Raw genomic sequence first — 17,283 nt, forward strand, 5'->3', positions numbered from 1 at the left:
TGGTAGTCTGGTGTTCAATGGCATTAAAACGATGAAAACGCTGCTGAAGTTAATCCATAGGTTAATCCAATGTGTCTGTGCCCCTTTGAATGATTTCTGATAATCCATGAGAAATAAACCTGCTTTTCGGTTTCCAGATGTCAGAGCTAGAGATGTCACTCTGGAAAAAAAGCTGTACGAGAAGCCCGCACCTTTTTGTTTTACCATGTGTGTGAGTGGGGAGATTTCCCTTCGATTCTATTGGCTCTAACGGTCAGAAAGAGATGTCAATCAACACAATCGACCAATGGGTTCCAGAGAAACGGTAAAACCCCCATTTCCACCCAAATCACTCCAGAGGTGGAGTTTGTTTTTCTAAACCTCTCTAAAAAGGTCAAATGTCACTTGTTTTGCATCAATCTTGATACAAGGTACTTATTATATGTTGTACTTTTGGATTCCTTACCATCATCCAAGGGTAGTTTTCACTATAAGTAAAAAAGACGGACACTATAATTTACAGTTTTTTACTATGTTCAATCTGAATTTTCTTTAAAATAAAAAACATCTATATTGATTCTGACTTTTCTACATCCAACTCACAGGTTTATCATTGCTTTGAGGAAAAAGATTATTAATGTAACCCTTTTAGAAGATATGGTCATTTGTTCTGGGAATGTCGTTTTCGAGCCTGAGACCTGAAAAACAGGCTCAGGGCTAAACTGGTTAAAATTATTATTATTCCCAATATTTATACAATTCCTATAACTAATGTCTGTCAAGATCATTGTGATCATTTATGAAGTACATGTATTTCATTTTCACATTTTTGCCATTAAATAAACTCCACAAAGACAAACGTGGACAAATATGTATTTTATTGCCGTTGTGCATGAACGATGACACTGCAGGTGCACAGGAAGGGATGTCACTCTCACCTCTTGACTCATGACTTTACCAACAAAATGCATCTTCCATATTTAAAAACTTTAGGAATGCAAGATGCTTCCTGTTATTGCACACATTGAGAGGGACCAGTGGCGAGTATACTGGGAACATTGGGGAAGCCAAAGCTCTTTAAGGTGCAGACAGGTCTCCCTAAACCACGACGTAGCATTTAGCCTCTTCTGAAGCTACGTAGGCTATATACAAACAAACATGAGAGGGATCGATGCAGGGAGGCCGAGAGACACAATACAACCACTATACATGACCTGTTCGCAGCACACACACACACACACACACACACACACACACACACACACACACACACACACACACACACACACACACACACACACACACACACACACACACACACACACACACACACACACACACACACTTTTATCTGTGCATCACACACCTCTCTAGCTGACAGCGAATCAAAAGGCTGAGAGATATTTGAGGAATGTAGCGGCTCTTTGTGAATGCTTTAATGTGCCGGACGTGAGAGCTGCAGACTGGAGGGAGAAGCTGTGCAAACACTCATCTCTGTGGCTACGGTTAGCATTTAGCTCGTGCTAACTGTGGCTACATGCTAATCCTGCTAAAACTGTGCAGAAAAGCAGACGCAGATTTGACTGATTATCTGATGCATCGGTCGGAATATAAGCATTTATTTTCACATTCAATCTGAGATGATATCTTTACGTCCGCTGGGAATCCAACCTCAACACGGCTACTGACAGAAATGTGTGTTTAGCAATAATAATGCTATATATTCAAAAGGTGATAAATGCTATTTACATATCTTTAAAAAACTCTAAAAAGAACCAGTCGTCTGTCCCCCTCGCTGTCAGATATTTAAGTCAGAAAAATGACCAGAATCCTGTCTTCATGAAGGCCTGACGGTTTATCCCTCTCAGACAGTATTATAGCTGTAGCTGCGGAAACAACTTTAATCATAAGTCATACCGTTTAGTTTTTAGACACAGGTGAAAAAGGCCTTAAGCATGATCACGTCTGTGACTTTCAAATCCAATTCGACTTAAAAGATCAATAAAAACAAGGTGTTTTTCGCTTAAAATCTGCCACTAAAACGAGTCTTCAAATAAGATGTGATATTTAGATAAATCAGGTCTTAAGAGCTGGGAAATCTTATTGTGAACTATATTGATGTTATTTATGTTACAAATTAAGCCACAAACGCTCAAAAGTTTTCTGTTTAGTGATTTTAGAATAAAAGTGTGTTTTCTAAAATCAAGTAAAATGTATTTCTTGAGAAAAGATTATCCTTCTTTTAGAAATACTCAACATAAGATGTTTTAAGAGTCTTGAGGATACTTAAGATGCAGCCTTTATCTCGCTGCATTGTCACCTCTTAAGTTAGTGTAACAGTCTCACAGAAGAACGTGTAATAGCTTCGTTGGTCCGCAAGGCAAGACGTAGTATATCCACAAATAACCTCTCAAGACGTGACATGGATTCAATATTTTGTAAAAAAAACATGGAGCTCAAATCATCTTGGTAATATCTATCAAACTATGGATCCTACAAATCCAGTGGACGTAGATTCTGAAAGTACAATGTAAGCTTCTCGCTAGAAATGTAATCAAAAAGCATTTTAATCAAACTCTCCTTCAATTTAGGATTGTCCACTAAAAATAAATCGGGTGCCCGCCATGTTCTCTCACGCTGGGAAAGTTTGGACACCGGTCATTAGAGATGAATAGGAACACATGTTGAATCCATGTCACGTCTGTTAGGGATTAATTTTGTCTTTACTCCTAGACATTTAACCTTATTCTGTGTGTTGACATTTATTACGACAATCCCTGCTTCTAATCTCCCGTAAGGAATGTGTTGATGCAGTCGTATGTTGATACTAGGGTTTACAGCTTGACCTACAGGGCATAGGGAGGGTTTGCGACTGTGAGAACGCTAGCTTCTAAGCTCCAGAGATGGGAGAGACATCTCCTGTGTCTGCAGATGTGTTTACGACATGGTTTACGCCCATCCCTAATATGTGGATTTGACTCTCTGTAAACTAGTTAAAAGGTCTACCAAGATGCGAGGCTGATGAGATTTGACATGGCAACCCACCCGTGCAGTCAGAACCTTTGACTGTGTGACTTGTGATGTGAATTTCTCCGGCCGATGCTTGTATTAAATCTCAGTGTTTGGCATCAGAACTCCTGCTCGTCCCGTGTCTCCTTCATGAGTCGGTGACTCCCACTGCATTGCTACACAGAAGTTTCCTCCACAACGTCCTGAGAGGGTTATTTGTGAATATACCACGTTTTGCCCAGTGGACAAACGTAGCTATTACACGTTTTTCTGTGAGACTGGGTTTGAAATTCTGACTAGGAATTAGACAAATACACCGTGTTGTCTTCCCCTCAACGTGAACCTGTTGACTTTGTTTATAACATATCGTTTGAATAGTTTTCTGCTCATTAAAGCGTCTCCTCTGGCTGATCCATCTGAGCTTTGCACAGCTTTTCCTCTGCGGGGAAACAGGAAGGATTATCAATGTGAGAGCGAGAGGAAGAGGAACGATGACGATTGGATGTGTTCTGCATGGTGGAGCTGCAGATATCTGATTGGACATTGATTCCAGATTACCTGAGTACGCTCTGATTGTAGAATACCTGAAGCGAGCCTCTGCACACATCCCTTTCTTTAGACAGTCAGTGGCCAGGATGGTGAACACAGACATGTCGAGTACAGGTCGACAGTCTTTACAAGCAGCAGGATAATGACGTGCATGTGTTGGGCGATTTGCACAGTTAACATAAGTTGTGTTATGCAGACAACAGCTACAACATGGCACGGCAGATTAAGACATTTTGATTTTGGAGGTTATTGAAGCCGTTTCTGACGTTTTCAGGATCCAGAGTCCCCTAAATCTTCCAAATCGACTCAAAATGCATCAGAATCGGCCAACAAAGAGTACAAATATGGCCTTTCTGGTTAAAACTGTCATTTTGGATCCTGAAATAGAACGACATGTCTGTATATCTGTCCTCTCTGCGGGCTGATTCTGACTTATCATCTCAACTGTGGACTTTCTTTTTCAATTAAATAAGCAATCTGTCCAAATAATCCCTTCAATCTTCACCCACAATTCATCAACATCAGTCCTCCAGGAGCACAAATCCTGGCATTTTCTAGTTCAAACTGTCATTTTGGATCCTTAAATAGTAAGAAATGGGTTCAGCATCCTCAATGACCCCCAGAAACACTCCAACACTGTCCAAATCAGCCACGACATTTTGGCTAAAATGCAATTTAATGCTAATTAATAAGCAATCTGTGCAATCCAAATGATCCAGAGTCCCAAAAATCTTCCAAATATACCCAAAACTCATCAAAGTCAGTCCAGAGAGAGTACAGATACGTCTCTCTGGCTCAAACTGTCTTTTTTTATCCTGAAAATGTCAGAAATGAGACTCAATAACCCCAAAAACACTCAAAAACTGTCCAAATCAGCCGAGACATTCTCTCTATGATGCAATTTAACGGTATTTAACGATTTAACGCTGATTACCCAACACATGCAGGTTGCTACCACTCCCCCTACTCTACATTTCTATCATACAACTTGGCAAACAGACCATAATATGACCTGGAAACAGAGTCCTGATATTCAGGGGGTTAAAAACAAGCATGACTTCCCATAGAGATATAATATGTGTATATATATTATATATATGTGTATATGTATAGAGAGCTTATTCATACTGTGAATGTGGAAACTGAACACAACACATAATTTAAATTAGAAATATACTACCAGTTTAAAATGCATGCCCCCCCCCCACTCCGTCCATCCCACTTTAACACAGTGGTTCCCAACCTTTCTTAGTATCGTTAAACCCCACTCACCTGTGAGGATTCACCTGCTGTCACTCGTGTGTTTAACGCTTTGTGATTGTGTTTTTTTTACATCGGAGTTCAGGATGATGTGGTCATTTGAATTAAATCTGTGTGTGAGGGTGATAGAGAGAGCAAGTGTGTGTGTGTGTGAAAGGGAGAGAGCGAGAAAGTGTGTGAACAGGAGAGAGAGTGTGAGAAAGAGAGAAAATTCACGTCTAAATGTTTTTGTGTGTAAATAAATCCCTAATCTTTCTACGTCCCCATAAAGAAACCCCCGGTTGGGAACCACTGCCTTTCTTCTTCTTCGATGGTGTCTCTTCTTCTTCGTTGGTGTCATGCAGAGATAGAGGGGGGGCGGACACTAGAGTCTCAGAGGCCTTTCTCAGCTGTCAGTGGGGGGGTCATCAGTCTCTGAGGGGGTTTCCTCCAGCTCTTCTGACACCTGATTGGCCCCCTGTAGCCCCGCCCCCTCCTCCTGGGGGGCTGGGGGGTGCAGCGGGAGGCGAACCGGACAGAAAGCAGAACCCGTGGAGATGAAGTTCACTTTGTTCTTATCGGGGCAGGAGAAGAGGGGGGTCGCTGCTGAGGGGGGGGGCCGGGAGGAGCTGGGGGGAAACAATGATAACAATATTAATAATAATATATTTATTTTTACTTTTCCTCGCGCTCAAAGACGCTTTACATCAAATCAGAATCAGAAACAGAACAAAGAAAACTAAACATACTGATAAATATGTTTACAAAATATGTTTTGATGTGTTTAACTCTGACGGTGCGTCCACACGGCAGCGTAACGTTGAAGCTTGCCGGTGGGCGTGTCTGAAGCGCGACCAACAACCAATCACATGAATCTCCCGCCCCAGACACACAAGCACGCGGTTTGGAATGATTTGATTGGCTGACGCTTCCGTTGAAGCTTCAAAAGTTGAACTTTTCTCAACGGAGGCAAAGCGACACGACGGAACCGGCAAAGCGTGACGTCACCCCATTCAAAGTGAATGGGCAGCGTCTCCGTTGAAGCACGCGACGCTGCCGTGTGGACGTACCGTGAGGCTTTAGAACATGTGTGTAATGTTTGCTGTGTTGTGTGTGTCTGAGATTTTCAGGAAAAATCTTTTTTAAAAATCTTAAAAATTCAGAGATTTTCAGGAAAAGAAGAAAAAAATCTATTTATGTATGAATGTGTCTGTTTACTGTGTATATATAGGTATATACATATTTGTATATCTGTATTCTGTATTCCTCTGGATTGTGGGAAACGGTATTTCAATCTATCTCTGTTCACACAAACTGAAAGATTTGACTTTTGATTTGGCTGCTGTGGTTCATAAAGGATCTGAAGTTTCCTCAGCGTTTACCTGCTCTCCTCGAAGGCCTTGATCTTTTCGCAGCCCTCCGGTGGTTCCCTCTTGAACATGTAGCTGTTGTTGGGTTTGGGAGAGGAGGCGAACTTCGGAAGAGGAGAACTGCTGCCTCCGTCTGAGGACACAGAGAGACAACGTTAACACAATATAGAGACACTCCTGGACCAGTTTGGACCAACACTCCCCGGTATCAGACCGTCTGAAGAGGAGAAACGTGATCAGGAAGAAGGGGAAGTTTTTAAATACGAGCTATAAGTCAGAAAAGAGTGGAGAGTTCTTAAAGAGCAACCTGGCTCTAACTGGTGGAAAAGCAACAGGTTCACAAGTGGAACCAACTTCTAAAACAACACAGAAATCTAACAGAAATCATTTGAGTGGAAAAGGTGACCCAGTGACCCGTTGACTTCCTCTCCCTGCTCCATACCTTTGGGATTAATAAAGTATCGATCTATCCATACTTTGCCTTCACCTGAAAAAGAAAAGAAAAGTTGACCCAGTGATCCGTTGACTTACCTTTGTCTCGGTCGTACAGCAGCTCCTCGGTGGAGTAGGGGCTGCCGTCATGTGACCCGTCATGTGACCCGTGGGGGAGTCCGGGGGTCTGAGGGTCCGTGCTGCTGCGCTGCTGGGGGGGGAAGGGGGCGCGCCGCCCGTCAGGGACCTCCAGGGACTGAGAGAGAGAGAGAGGAAGTTACTGTGTTAGAGGTCTCCTATCATGCAAAATGCACTTTGTGATGTCTTCTCTACATCACTATGTGTCCCCGGTGTGTCCCCGGTGTGTGTCCGGTGTGTGTCCGGTGTGTGTCCGGTGTTTCAGGAGACTCTCAAAGTGTCAGGAAATAAAACCCTCTCTCTTCTCCTCCGTACCCACATCTCTAAAAACGGGGAACAACGGAGCTGATCCAGATTTGCTGCGTCATGACGACATTACTAAAATGTGGGCGGGCTTTAAACCCACGGGCCAATCAGAAACGTTGCTGTCAGAAACAATGAGACGTGTTCTGGAAGTAATATGGTCTGTGTTTCCATTAGCATGCTAACACTCAGAGCTAACTTAGAGCGGGTGCTGCCGCCATGTGGTGAAAGCAGGAATTACATTTAAAACATGTATTCTGTTTGACAGTGGCCATAAATAATACGTTATAAGACCCAAGCTACGGGTCGGACTTTGGACATGCCTGTACTAAATAACATCAGCGCAAGAAGACTGACGCTGCAGGGAGCGTGGGTATTTCTTATGTATATTACATTATTTTAAAACAATTATCAGTCCATGGAGGTCAGAGAGTTCTCCTGATGAGCTCTCCTCTCTTTTTTATTAAAGCTACTGACCCATAATCATCACTTTAGTAACAGCTGAAAGAGAGGGGGTGAGGCTACAATGATCTGATTGGTATTTTGAGCAAAACACATCATAGACATGTTTTGTATATATCTGAGACCGATAATATGCCTAAAAATAGTATAATAGGAGACCTTTAATATACGAAGGACCCCCGCTCCCCGCAGTCAGTCCTGTTGCCCTGATGTTATTTAATATGTAATAATGAAGCAGAGCCCCACCTTGAGCTCCTCTTTGTCCCCGCTCTCCCGGATGAAGACCTTCTCCAGCTCGTGGTTGATCCCCTCCATGCTGCTGGGGACTCTGGAGATCGAGGGCTTCGGCACGGTGGAGAGCGGCATCTGGGCCATGGAGACCTGCTGCTGCAACACACACACACACACACACTTATTTGAACACAAATAACAGTGTCTAACCAGACGATGATGGAGACAGTTACGTCGAATAAAATAAACAACTTAAACTCATAACTTCTCTGCAGTGCAGCGGTTAAAAAAGACACAACCAAAATGAACTCAGAGTATCGTCAGCTGGACTCTTTTGTACCAGCTGAAGCACAGTGACAATTCATTGACATCAATTTACAACCTATTCCATTACGTAACCAATGTTCAATATTTTACGCATAATTAAACGATTAAATAATCAAATGGTAAATCAACATGTTGGCTCCTATAGTAACCATGACATACCAACCCCTTTGAGTAAGAGGTTGCAATGCCATCTTCTGTAAACCATAACTCATCATTTGCATGTGAATCAGATGGCATTTATAGCATAAAGCAGAAATACGTTTTTCTCTCCACCACGCCACATTGAGAGTGTTCAATGTAGACTAAAGCCTTTAATAAATGTTGCCCCTTAAAGTCTTCTAATGGTTGAGAAAAAATGTGGAGTTGATCGGGTGAAATCTGTAGGAGGAGTTTGTTAAAGTACGGCACGTGAAAAGTGTTAAAAATAGCCAAAACGTGCACAGAAAACCAAAATGCCCGACTTCCTGTTGGGTTTATGATATGACCCTGAGAGGCTTTTCTGTGCGTCTCCCCATTCTACATAGACCCGCCAAATGTCAGACCTGTAGGTGAAACCACAACAAGGGGCTGAACTTTAGCAACTCTATAGGGGGCGCTATAACGTTTTTTGCCAACGCCTCAAAAAGAGACCACTAAAATATAGAAGACTAACTGGCAATCTAATTATTGACCGTCTCCTAATTAACTTTCACTGTTTCTATTTTCAACATAGCTACAGATACACCTTTTACTTGTATACACACTTTAATGATTGCAATGCTATTCAAACATTTGTTCAACCGCACACAAACGGCATCCTCTAAATCGCTTTTCTACAAACAGATGAAACTCCTCTCCTCCCTCAGCTGTGTGTTTCAGTAAATGTTAACTCTTACCTGTGTGTGTCAGGCTGTGCAGGTGTGTGGGGTGTGCAGAGAGATGAAGGAGTTCCCAGACTAATACTGTACACTGGAGAACATGTCCCAACATGTTCACTCACACACTCCTCAGGAACACATGAATGCCCGCTCTGTCTCACACACACTCTCGTTACGTAATCTCTCTGAACCAGTTCCTGTTTCCCTCACACACTCATTCTGCAGCAGACACACACCTCTGACATCAACCAGTGTGTGTGTGTGTGTGTGTGTGTGTGTGTGTGTATGTGTGTGTGTGTGTGTGTGTGTGTGTGTGTGTGTGTGTGTGTGTGTGTGTGTGTGTGTGGCCTAGCATTACTATACTTGTGGGGACCTACATCTGTTTACACAGTCACGTGTGGGGACTCGCCTCCCTTATGGGGACAAATTGGAGGTCACCATAAGGGGAATCATTAATTTTAGGGTGAAGACTTGGTTAGGATTAGGGTTATCGTTAGGTTAAAGGTAAGGGTTAGGGTTAGGCATGTGTTGGTTATGGTTAAGGTTAGGATAAGTCTCCAGGAAATGCATGTAAGTCAATGTAATGTCCCCTGAAGTGATGTATACATGGTGTGTGTGTGTGTAATTATGTATGTGTGTGTGTGTGTGTGTGTGTGTGTGTGTGTGTGTGTGTGTGTGTGTGTGTGTGTGTGTGTGTGTGTGTGTGTGTGTGTGTGGTGGCACAGCTGTTAAATGTAATGTTAAAGAGTGTGTGTAAAGATGTCACTAGAAGCGATAAGTCGATGCCAAAATTCTGAAGCAATGTGACCGGACTGGATTTTCTTAGGAAGTTAAAAACAATTCCTGACGTCTCAAATCTATTTATACTGCTGTGAAACATCTCCTCGAAAAACAACCAGATCTATTCAACTGAATACAAACTGATTATAACTGATTTAAACTATATATAAATAAAAAATAAGGATAAAATAAAAATAAGATTCAAATATTAAAACAAATATTGAATATTTAATAATAATAATAAACAGATAATTCAAAAAATATGAAACATAGAAAATATATGTACATACTGTATACAGCACACAAAATGTATTGAACATCAATGAAGCCCACCCTCACCTGAGGGTCAGGGTCCACGCACGCCCCTCCTGCTAGAATGATAACATAATGCACTGAGAGAAGAAATAAGGAAGGAATCAACACCCATGTAATATTTCTACCGATACGTCAGCATGACCCCACCAGGCCTCTGCAGAGCAAACTCTTTGTCTTTCTGTGACTTCATAGCCACCTGCAGCTTACTGTATGTAAACATAAGGTTAGATAAGATACTTTATTGATCCCAATTTGTACAAAGGTGAGTGTGTTACCTGTGTGGATTCCTCTCTCAGACACGATGGGGGTCCGGAGGCCACGGCCCGGCTTCAGAGCCCAGAAGAGATGCAGGGATTCAGGGATTCAGTCCTTTCAGCTGCGGAGGAGAGACCAGGAAGAGACGTTAGCTCGGAGTGTTAGCGACAGAGAGTTAGCCTCTGAACCTGCCGCTGTACGCTCTGGTTCATTTCAAGCTTCAAACTGCACTAAGCTGTAGGAGCCAAAATGTTGATTTACCATTTGATTATTTAATCGTTTAATTTGCGTAAAATATTGAACATTGGTTACGTAATGGAATAGGTTGTTAATTAATGTCAATGAATTGTTACTGTGCCTCAGCTGGTACAAAAGAGTCTAGCTGAAGATACTCTGAGTTCATTTTGGATGTGAAGCCAAATGTTTTTAACCGCAGCACTGCAGGGAAATTATGAGTTCAAGATGTTTATTTAATTTGCCGTAACTGTCTCCACCATCGTCTGGTTAGACACTTTCATTTGTGTTAAAAAACAAAACAAAACAATCTGTGTGTGTGTGTGTGTGTGTGTGTGTGTGTGTGTGTGTGTGTCTATTTACATTTTTTATTTTTGTATTGTATTACAGATATATGTATTCATGTATTACAGATATATGTATTCATGTATCACAGATATACAGTGGGGCAAAAAAGTATTTAGTCAGCCACCAATTGTGCAAGTTCTCCTACTTAAAAAGATGAGAGAGGCCTGTAATGTTCATCCTAGGTACACCTCAACTATGAGAGACAGAATGGAGGGAAAGAATCCAGGAAATCACATTGTAGGATTTTTAAATAATTTATTTGCAAATGATGGTGGAAAATAAGTATTTGGTCAATAACAAAAGTTCATCTCAATACTTTGTTATAAACCCTTTGTTGGCAATGACAGAGGTCAAAGGTTTCCTGTAAGTCTTCACAAGGTGTTCAAACACTGTTGCTGGTATTCTGGCCCATTCCTCCATGCAGATCTCCTCTAGAGCAGTGATGTTTTGGGGCTGTCGCTGGGCAACACGGACTTTCAACTCCCTCCAAAGATTTTCTATGGGGTTGAGATCTGGAGACTGGCTAGGCCACTCCAGGACCTTGAAATGCTTCTTACGAAGCCACTCCTTCGTTGCCCGGGCGGTGTGTTTGGGATCATTGTCATGCTGAAAGACCCAGCCACGTTTCATCTTCAATGCCCTTGCTGATGGAAGGAGGTTGTCACTCAAAATCTCACGATGCATGGCCCCATTCATTCTTTCCTTTACACGGATCAGTGGTCCTGGTCCCTTTGCAGAAACACAGCCCCAAAGCATGATGTTTCCACCCCCATGTTTCACAGTAGGTGTTCTTTGGATGTGACTCAGCATTCTTTCTCCTCCAAACACGTCTAGTTGAGTTTTTACCAAAAAGTTCTATTTTGGTTTCATCTGACCATATGACATTCTCCCAATCCTCTTCTGGATCATCTAAATGCTCTCTAGCAAACTTCAGACGGGCCTGGACATGTACTGGCTTAAGCAGGGGGACATGTCTGGCACTGCAGGATTTGAGTCCCTGGCGGCTTAGTGTGTTACTGATGGTAGCCTTTGTTACTTTGGTCCCAGCTCTCTGCAGGTCATTGGCTAGGTCCCCCCGTGTGGTTCTGGGATGTTTGCTCACCGTTCTTGTGATCATTTTGACCCCACGGGGTGAGATCTCGCGTGGAGCCCCAGATCGAGGGAGATTATCAGTGGTCTTGAATGTCTTCCATTTTCTAATAATTGCTCCCACAGTTGATTTCTTCACACCAAGCTGCTTACCTATTGCAGATGCAGTCTTCCCAGCCTGGTGCAGGTCTACCATTTTGTTTCTGGTGTCCTTTGACAGCTCTTTGGTCTTGGCCATAGTGGAGTTTGGAGTGTGACTGTTTGAGGTTGTGGACAGGTGTCTTTTATACTGATAACGAGTTCAAACAGGTGCCATTAATACAGTTAACGAGTGGAGGACAGAGGAGGCTCTTAAAGAAGAAGTTACAGGTCTGTGAGAGCCAGAAATCTTGTTTGTTTGTAGGTGACCAAATACTTATTTTACCGAGGAATTTACCAATTAATTCATTAAAAATCCTACAATGTGATTTCCTGGATTCTTTCCCCCATTCTGTCTCTCATAGTTGAAGTGTACCTAGGATGAAAATTACAGGCCTCTCTCATCTTTTTAAGTGGGAGAACTTGCACAATTGGTGGCTGACTAAATACTTTTTTGCCCCACTGTACCTATGTTGTTGGAGGAGCTCAGGTCAGAAGAATGTCATTGCCTTTTCTACACTTTAGCTGCTGAGAATCTGATGATAACACCTTTGAATCTTTGAATCCATATGTAGTTAAATAGTAGAGAACATGAGGTGTTTTCTTTTCAATATAAAACATTGACAGTATAGATTAAATAAAAAATTCAAACAGTTAAACAACAGAGGGGCGTGTCGGGATAACATACGCTTTCCATTTCTCCCAAACGTCCTCAAATGTGAGTTCCCGGAGCCTCAAATGCGGCTTTCACACCAGCGCTTTCCCCTTTCTAGCTCCGAGCGGGAGCTTTTCTGGTTCAGCTCCAGTTTCCCTTTTCTGCTCCCGCTCTGTTCACACCGGCCAGAGCTGCCGCTGCTGCGTCATGACGTCACCGTTTACGTGCCTGCTTCATAAAATCCAAACCGCGGAAATCTCTCACATCGACAACAACAACAATGGCCGATTGTATTGAAGCGCTGTTCACTTTGGTTATCCTCTTACGAAACGACATGGAAGGCATCGGACGACTTTACAAGGGACGACTTTACTTGGAACTTTACAAACATCACATGCGAAATGCAAGACTTCTTTGTGGTCTTCAGCATCTACTTCTCTGCCCCTGCCCCCGCCTCGACGTAAGAGAGACGTAAGCGCCGCCGCCTCTTAGCTCCGAAGCTCTTGCCTCTAGACCGACAATTTTTTGGAGCTGGAAGTGAACCGGATTCCGGAGCTAAGAGGCGGCGCCTCTGCGGTGTGAACAGGAAAAAACGGTACTTTTCAGGCTCCAGCTCCGAGCCGGAGCTGAAAACGCGTTGGTGTGAAAGGGGCAAGAGAGATGGCTATTCTTTCCATTACAAAGGTTTCATAAATGATATCGTACCGATCCTCTATAGATGAGCCGTTTGGGTTCAGACATTTCTTTGTGATTGATTTCCTCGCCGCGTCACTCCACATCCCAAACAAGTATTCAGTTTGAATATGTGTGGATGTTGAGTGCAGAAGCCCAGAAGGACCCTTCTATGATTTACAATAACTAACAATATGATATAAAACCTCTGCAGCGTTTCCTCCCCTTGAATAGCATCGTGTGTGAATTATGTAACCGCAGTGTGTGTGTGTGTGTGTGTGTGTGTGTGTGTGTGTGTGTGTGTGTGTGTGTGTGTTAAAGTCACTCAGATCTGAGTTTCTGTATATTTTCTACATTTGATTGATGCTGAGAAACCTCTGTGGGATACCAAGGTCACCCGGCTGTCATGTGACCTCCTCAAACCACACAGAAACACTCATACATAATTCACCCGGCGCTATTTAAAGGAGCTTTTCACACATTTGAGCCTCTCATTCAGAGTCACTGGGGGCGCTTTATGTTACACTGCATTTATTCTCCTGACAGTCCCTCAACACCCAGAGCCTTCAGCATTTCCGGGCGGATCTCATCCACCCCCGGGGCTTTGCCACTGTGGAGTTGTTTGACGACCTCAGTGACCTCCCCCCGGGAGATTGGTGTTGATCCCCCGTCATACTCCAGCTCTGCCTCTAACATAGAGGGCGGAGTTGTCGGGTTCAGGAGTTCCTCAAAGTGTTCCTTCCAACGCCCTAACACTCCATCAGTTGAGGTCAACAACGTCCCATCCTTACTGTACACAGCTTGAATGGTTCCCTGCTTCCCCCTCCTGAGGTGTCGGACAGTTTTCCAGAACAACTTTGGTGCCGCCCGAAAGTCCTTCTCCATGTCTTCTCCGAACTTCTCCCACACCCGCTGCTTTGCCTCGGCCACGGATGAGGCTGCTGCCCTTCGGGCCTGTCGGTACCTTGCAACTGCCTCGGGAGTCCCCCGGGATAACAAATCCCTGAAGGCCTCCTTCTTCAGTCGGACGGCTTCCCTGACCACCGGTGTCCACCAGGAGGTTCGAGGGTTACCGCCCCTTGAGGCACCTAGGACCTTGAGACCACAGCTCCCCGCCGCGGCTTCGGCAATAGAGGCTTTGTACACCGACCACTCTGGTTCAATGTCCCCAACCTCCACAGGAATGCCCGAAAAGCTCCGCCGGAGGTGTGAGTTGAAGGCCTCCTGAACTTGGGCCTCCTCCAGATGTTCCCAGTTCACCCGAACTACACGTTTGGGCTTACCAGGTCTATCCAGAGGCTTCCCCCGCCACTCGACCCAACTCACCACCAGATGGTGATCAGTTGACAACTCCGCCCCTCTCTTTACCCGAGTGTCCAAAACATACGGCCTCAGGTCCGATGATACGATAACGAAATCGATCATGGACCTTCTGCCTAGGGTGCTCTGGTACCACGTACACTTATGAGCATCCTTATGTTCGAACATGGTGTTTGTTATGGCCAATCCATGACTAGCACAGAAGTCCAGTAACAAACCACCACTCCGGTTTACATCAGGGGGGCCGTTCCTCCCAATCACGCCCCTCCAAGTGTCTCCACCATCGCCCACATGTGCGTTGAAGTCTCCCAGCCAGATTAAAGAGTCCCCTTCAGGAGCCCCATACAGGACTCTTTCCAGGGTCTCCAAGAAGGCCGTATACTCTAAACTGCTGTTTGGAGCATAAACACATACAACAGTCAGAGTTTTCCCCCCCATAACCCGCAGGCGTAGGGAGGCGTCCACTGGGGTAAACTCCAACAACGAAGCACCCAACCGGGGACTTGTGAGTATCCCCACCCCCGCCCGGCACTTACACATTGAGCAAACCCGGAGAAGAATAGAGTCCAACCCCTATCCAGAAGTAAGGTTCCAGAGCCGACGCTGTGCGTAGAGGTGAGCCCAACCAGATCCAACTGGTAACGCTCCACCTCCCGCACAAGCTCCGGCTCCTTCCCCCCCAGAGAGGTGACGTTCCACGTCCCCAAAGCCAGCTTCTGTCGCCCGGGTCTGGTCCGTCGAGACCCTCCGCTTTCACTGCCACCCTTCTGGCAGCGCACCCAACCCCATCGCTGTTTCCCGTAGGTGGTGGGCCCGCGGGACGGAGAAGCGGAGGTGTTGCCCACGTTGCCTTTTCGGGCTCTGCCCGGCCGGGCTCCGTGGCAAGCCCGGCCACCAGACACTCGCCGACGAGTCCTCCTTCTGGGCCTGGCTCCAGAAGGGGACCCCGGGCTTCCTCCGGGCCGGGTATCCTCACTTCTTGTGTCGTCTTTCATGAGGTCTTTTGAACCAATCTTAGTCTGGCCCCTTGCCTGAGACCAATTTGCCATGGGAGACCCTACCAGGAACACAAGGTTCCAGACAACACAGCCCCCAGGTTCATCAGGGCACACAAACCTCTCTACCACGGTAAGGTGCTGGTTCTCCTGAGTCACAGATTTGGGTTAAAGTTAAACACCAGCGATTCCCTCAGAAAGACTGAACTAGCTGTGAGATGAAAACAGTAAATAAGAAGATCCATTTTAGTAGATTTGATCCGTAATGTCCGAGACGGCTAGTGCATCTATCTGCCTGTGCGTGTGTGTGTGTGTGTGTGTGTGTGTGTGTGTGTGTGTGTGTTTATTGGTATTGGCATGTGTCCAGAACACCCTGCTCTGTGCCACCCTCGCCTGATTCATGCTCCACCTTGAGCACCCTGATTAAAACACCCTGAACACACAACAGCAATGATCCCTAAACATGCATATTATTATATATTAAATGAACTAAAAGGCTTATTATCATTCACAGAAACATGCAGTAGTGACGTAGCAGACACACACATGTTGCTTGTTGCGGAAACAGAACAGATAATGTTGTGTATTCATGTTACAATAACTAGTTACATCAAAAAAAGTAATCAGTGACCCAATAGAAACCCAAAATAGAAATGTAATGTAACCTGGCAGTGCGACAGTGAAAGGAGTCCCCTGGGGAGGTATTTAAATGTGCACTCTATAGTTTCAGGGAGAGGGGGATTTGTTGTTGAGTTGTTGTTGTTGTTGTTGTTGTGTTGTTATGTGTTACTCATGAGGGCCCCCACTGATCAGGTGCTTCAGCCCTATCACCTGATGCCTCTCTGTTACTTTTGGATTACCTCAATATCACAACAAGAGAACAAGAGAAAGTAAAACAATAGGATGTTTTTTACTGAAGTGTGTGAAACAACGTAACCTTAGAAAAGTAGAAACCAAGATGTTTCATATTCAAAATGTAGTAACAGTAAAAAGAAAAATCATCCAATAAAATCAAATCTATTTTCATTAATAAATCACTCGTCGCCCATTAATTAAAATAAAGAATAATTAAAGAACTAAACCATTAAATCAGTACCTTTAATACATCCATCTATATTTCTAAATGTATTCTAACATTGTAATCCTGATAGTAATCTCAATTACACGGTAATCTGATTACTTATTTTTGTATGTAATTGTAATTGAATACAGTTACCTTTCTTATGTACCCTGATTATATAATCACATGTAATCTATTACTCCCAAAGCCTTCGTGCATATTATATATATTTAAAGGTTTAATAAAAACATGCAGTAATGACTAGCAGGCAGACACATGGTATTTGTTGTATTTGTACAGGGAGATGTATATTCTATGTATAGTAGGTAGTATTGTACATGCAGTTGCAGGGAATGGCCTGCTGTGTTGATCTCTGCTAGGCCTCAGTGTTGCCATAGAGCTGCCAGCTGACGACATATCCCCCTTTAATGGAGGTAAAGAGCCCCAAATCAACGAATTACCAACAACCTGTCAGTGTTTTCATGGCAGATTCTGCACATCAGGATAATGATCCGGATCACTGAGC

The 17,283-nt window shown here is 44.0% G+C and overlaps 1 protein-coding gene across 1 annotated transcript; it reads right to left on the minus strand.

The window, feature by feature from the left end:
- Nucleotides 1–842: 842 nt before the first annotated feature.
- Nucleotides 843–10,353, minus strand: LOC117558047 (glucocorticoid-induced transcript 1 protein-like). The gene is made up of 6 exons (XM_034234007.1): nucleotides 10,267–10,353; nucleotides 10,016–10,068; nucleotides 7,728–7,868; nucleotides 6,678–6,834; nucleotides 6,159–6,279; nucleotides 843–5,405 (listed from the first exon to the last, which is right to left on the minus strand). The coding sequence occupies exons 3-6, from the start codon at nucleotides 7,854–7,856 to the stop codon at nucleotides 5,183–5,185; spliced, it is 630 nt and encodes a 209-aa protein (XP_034089898.1). The 5' UTR covers nucleotides 7,857–7,868; nucleotides 10,016–10,068; nucleotides 10,267–10,353; the 3' UTR covers nucleotides 843–5,182.
- Nucleotides 10,354–17,283: the final 6,930 nt, after the last annotated feature.

Source organism: Gymnodraco acuticeps, unplaced genomic scaffold, assembly GCF_902827175.1.
Source record: "Gymnodraco acuticeps unplaced genomic scaffold, fGymAcu1.1, whole genome shotgun sequence".
Lineage (NCBI taxonomy): Eukaryota > Metazoa > Chordata > Actinopteri > Perciformes > Bathydraconidae > Gymnodraco > Gymnodraco acuticeps.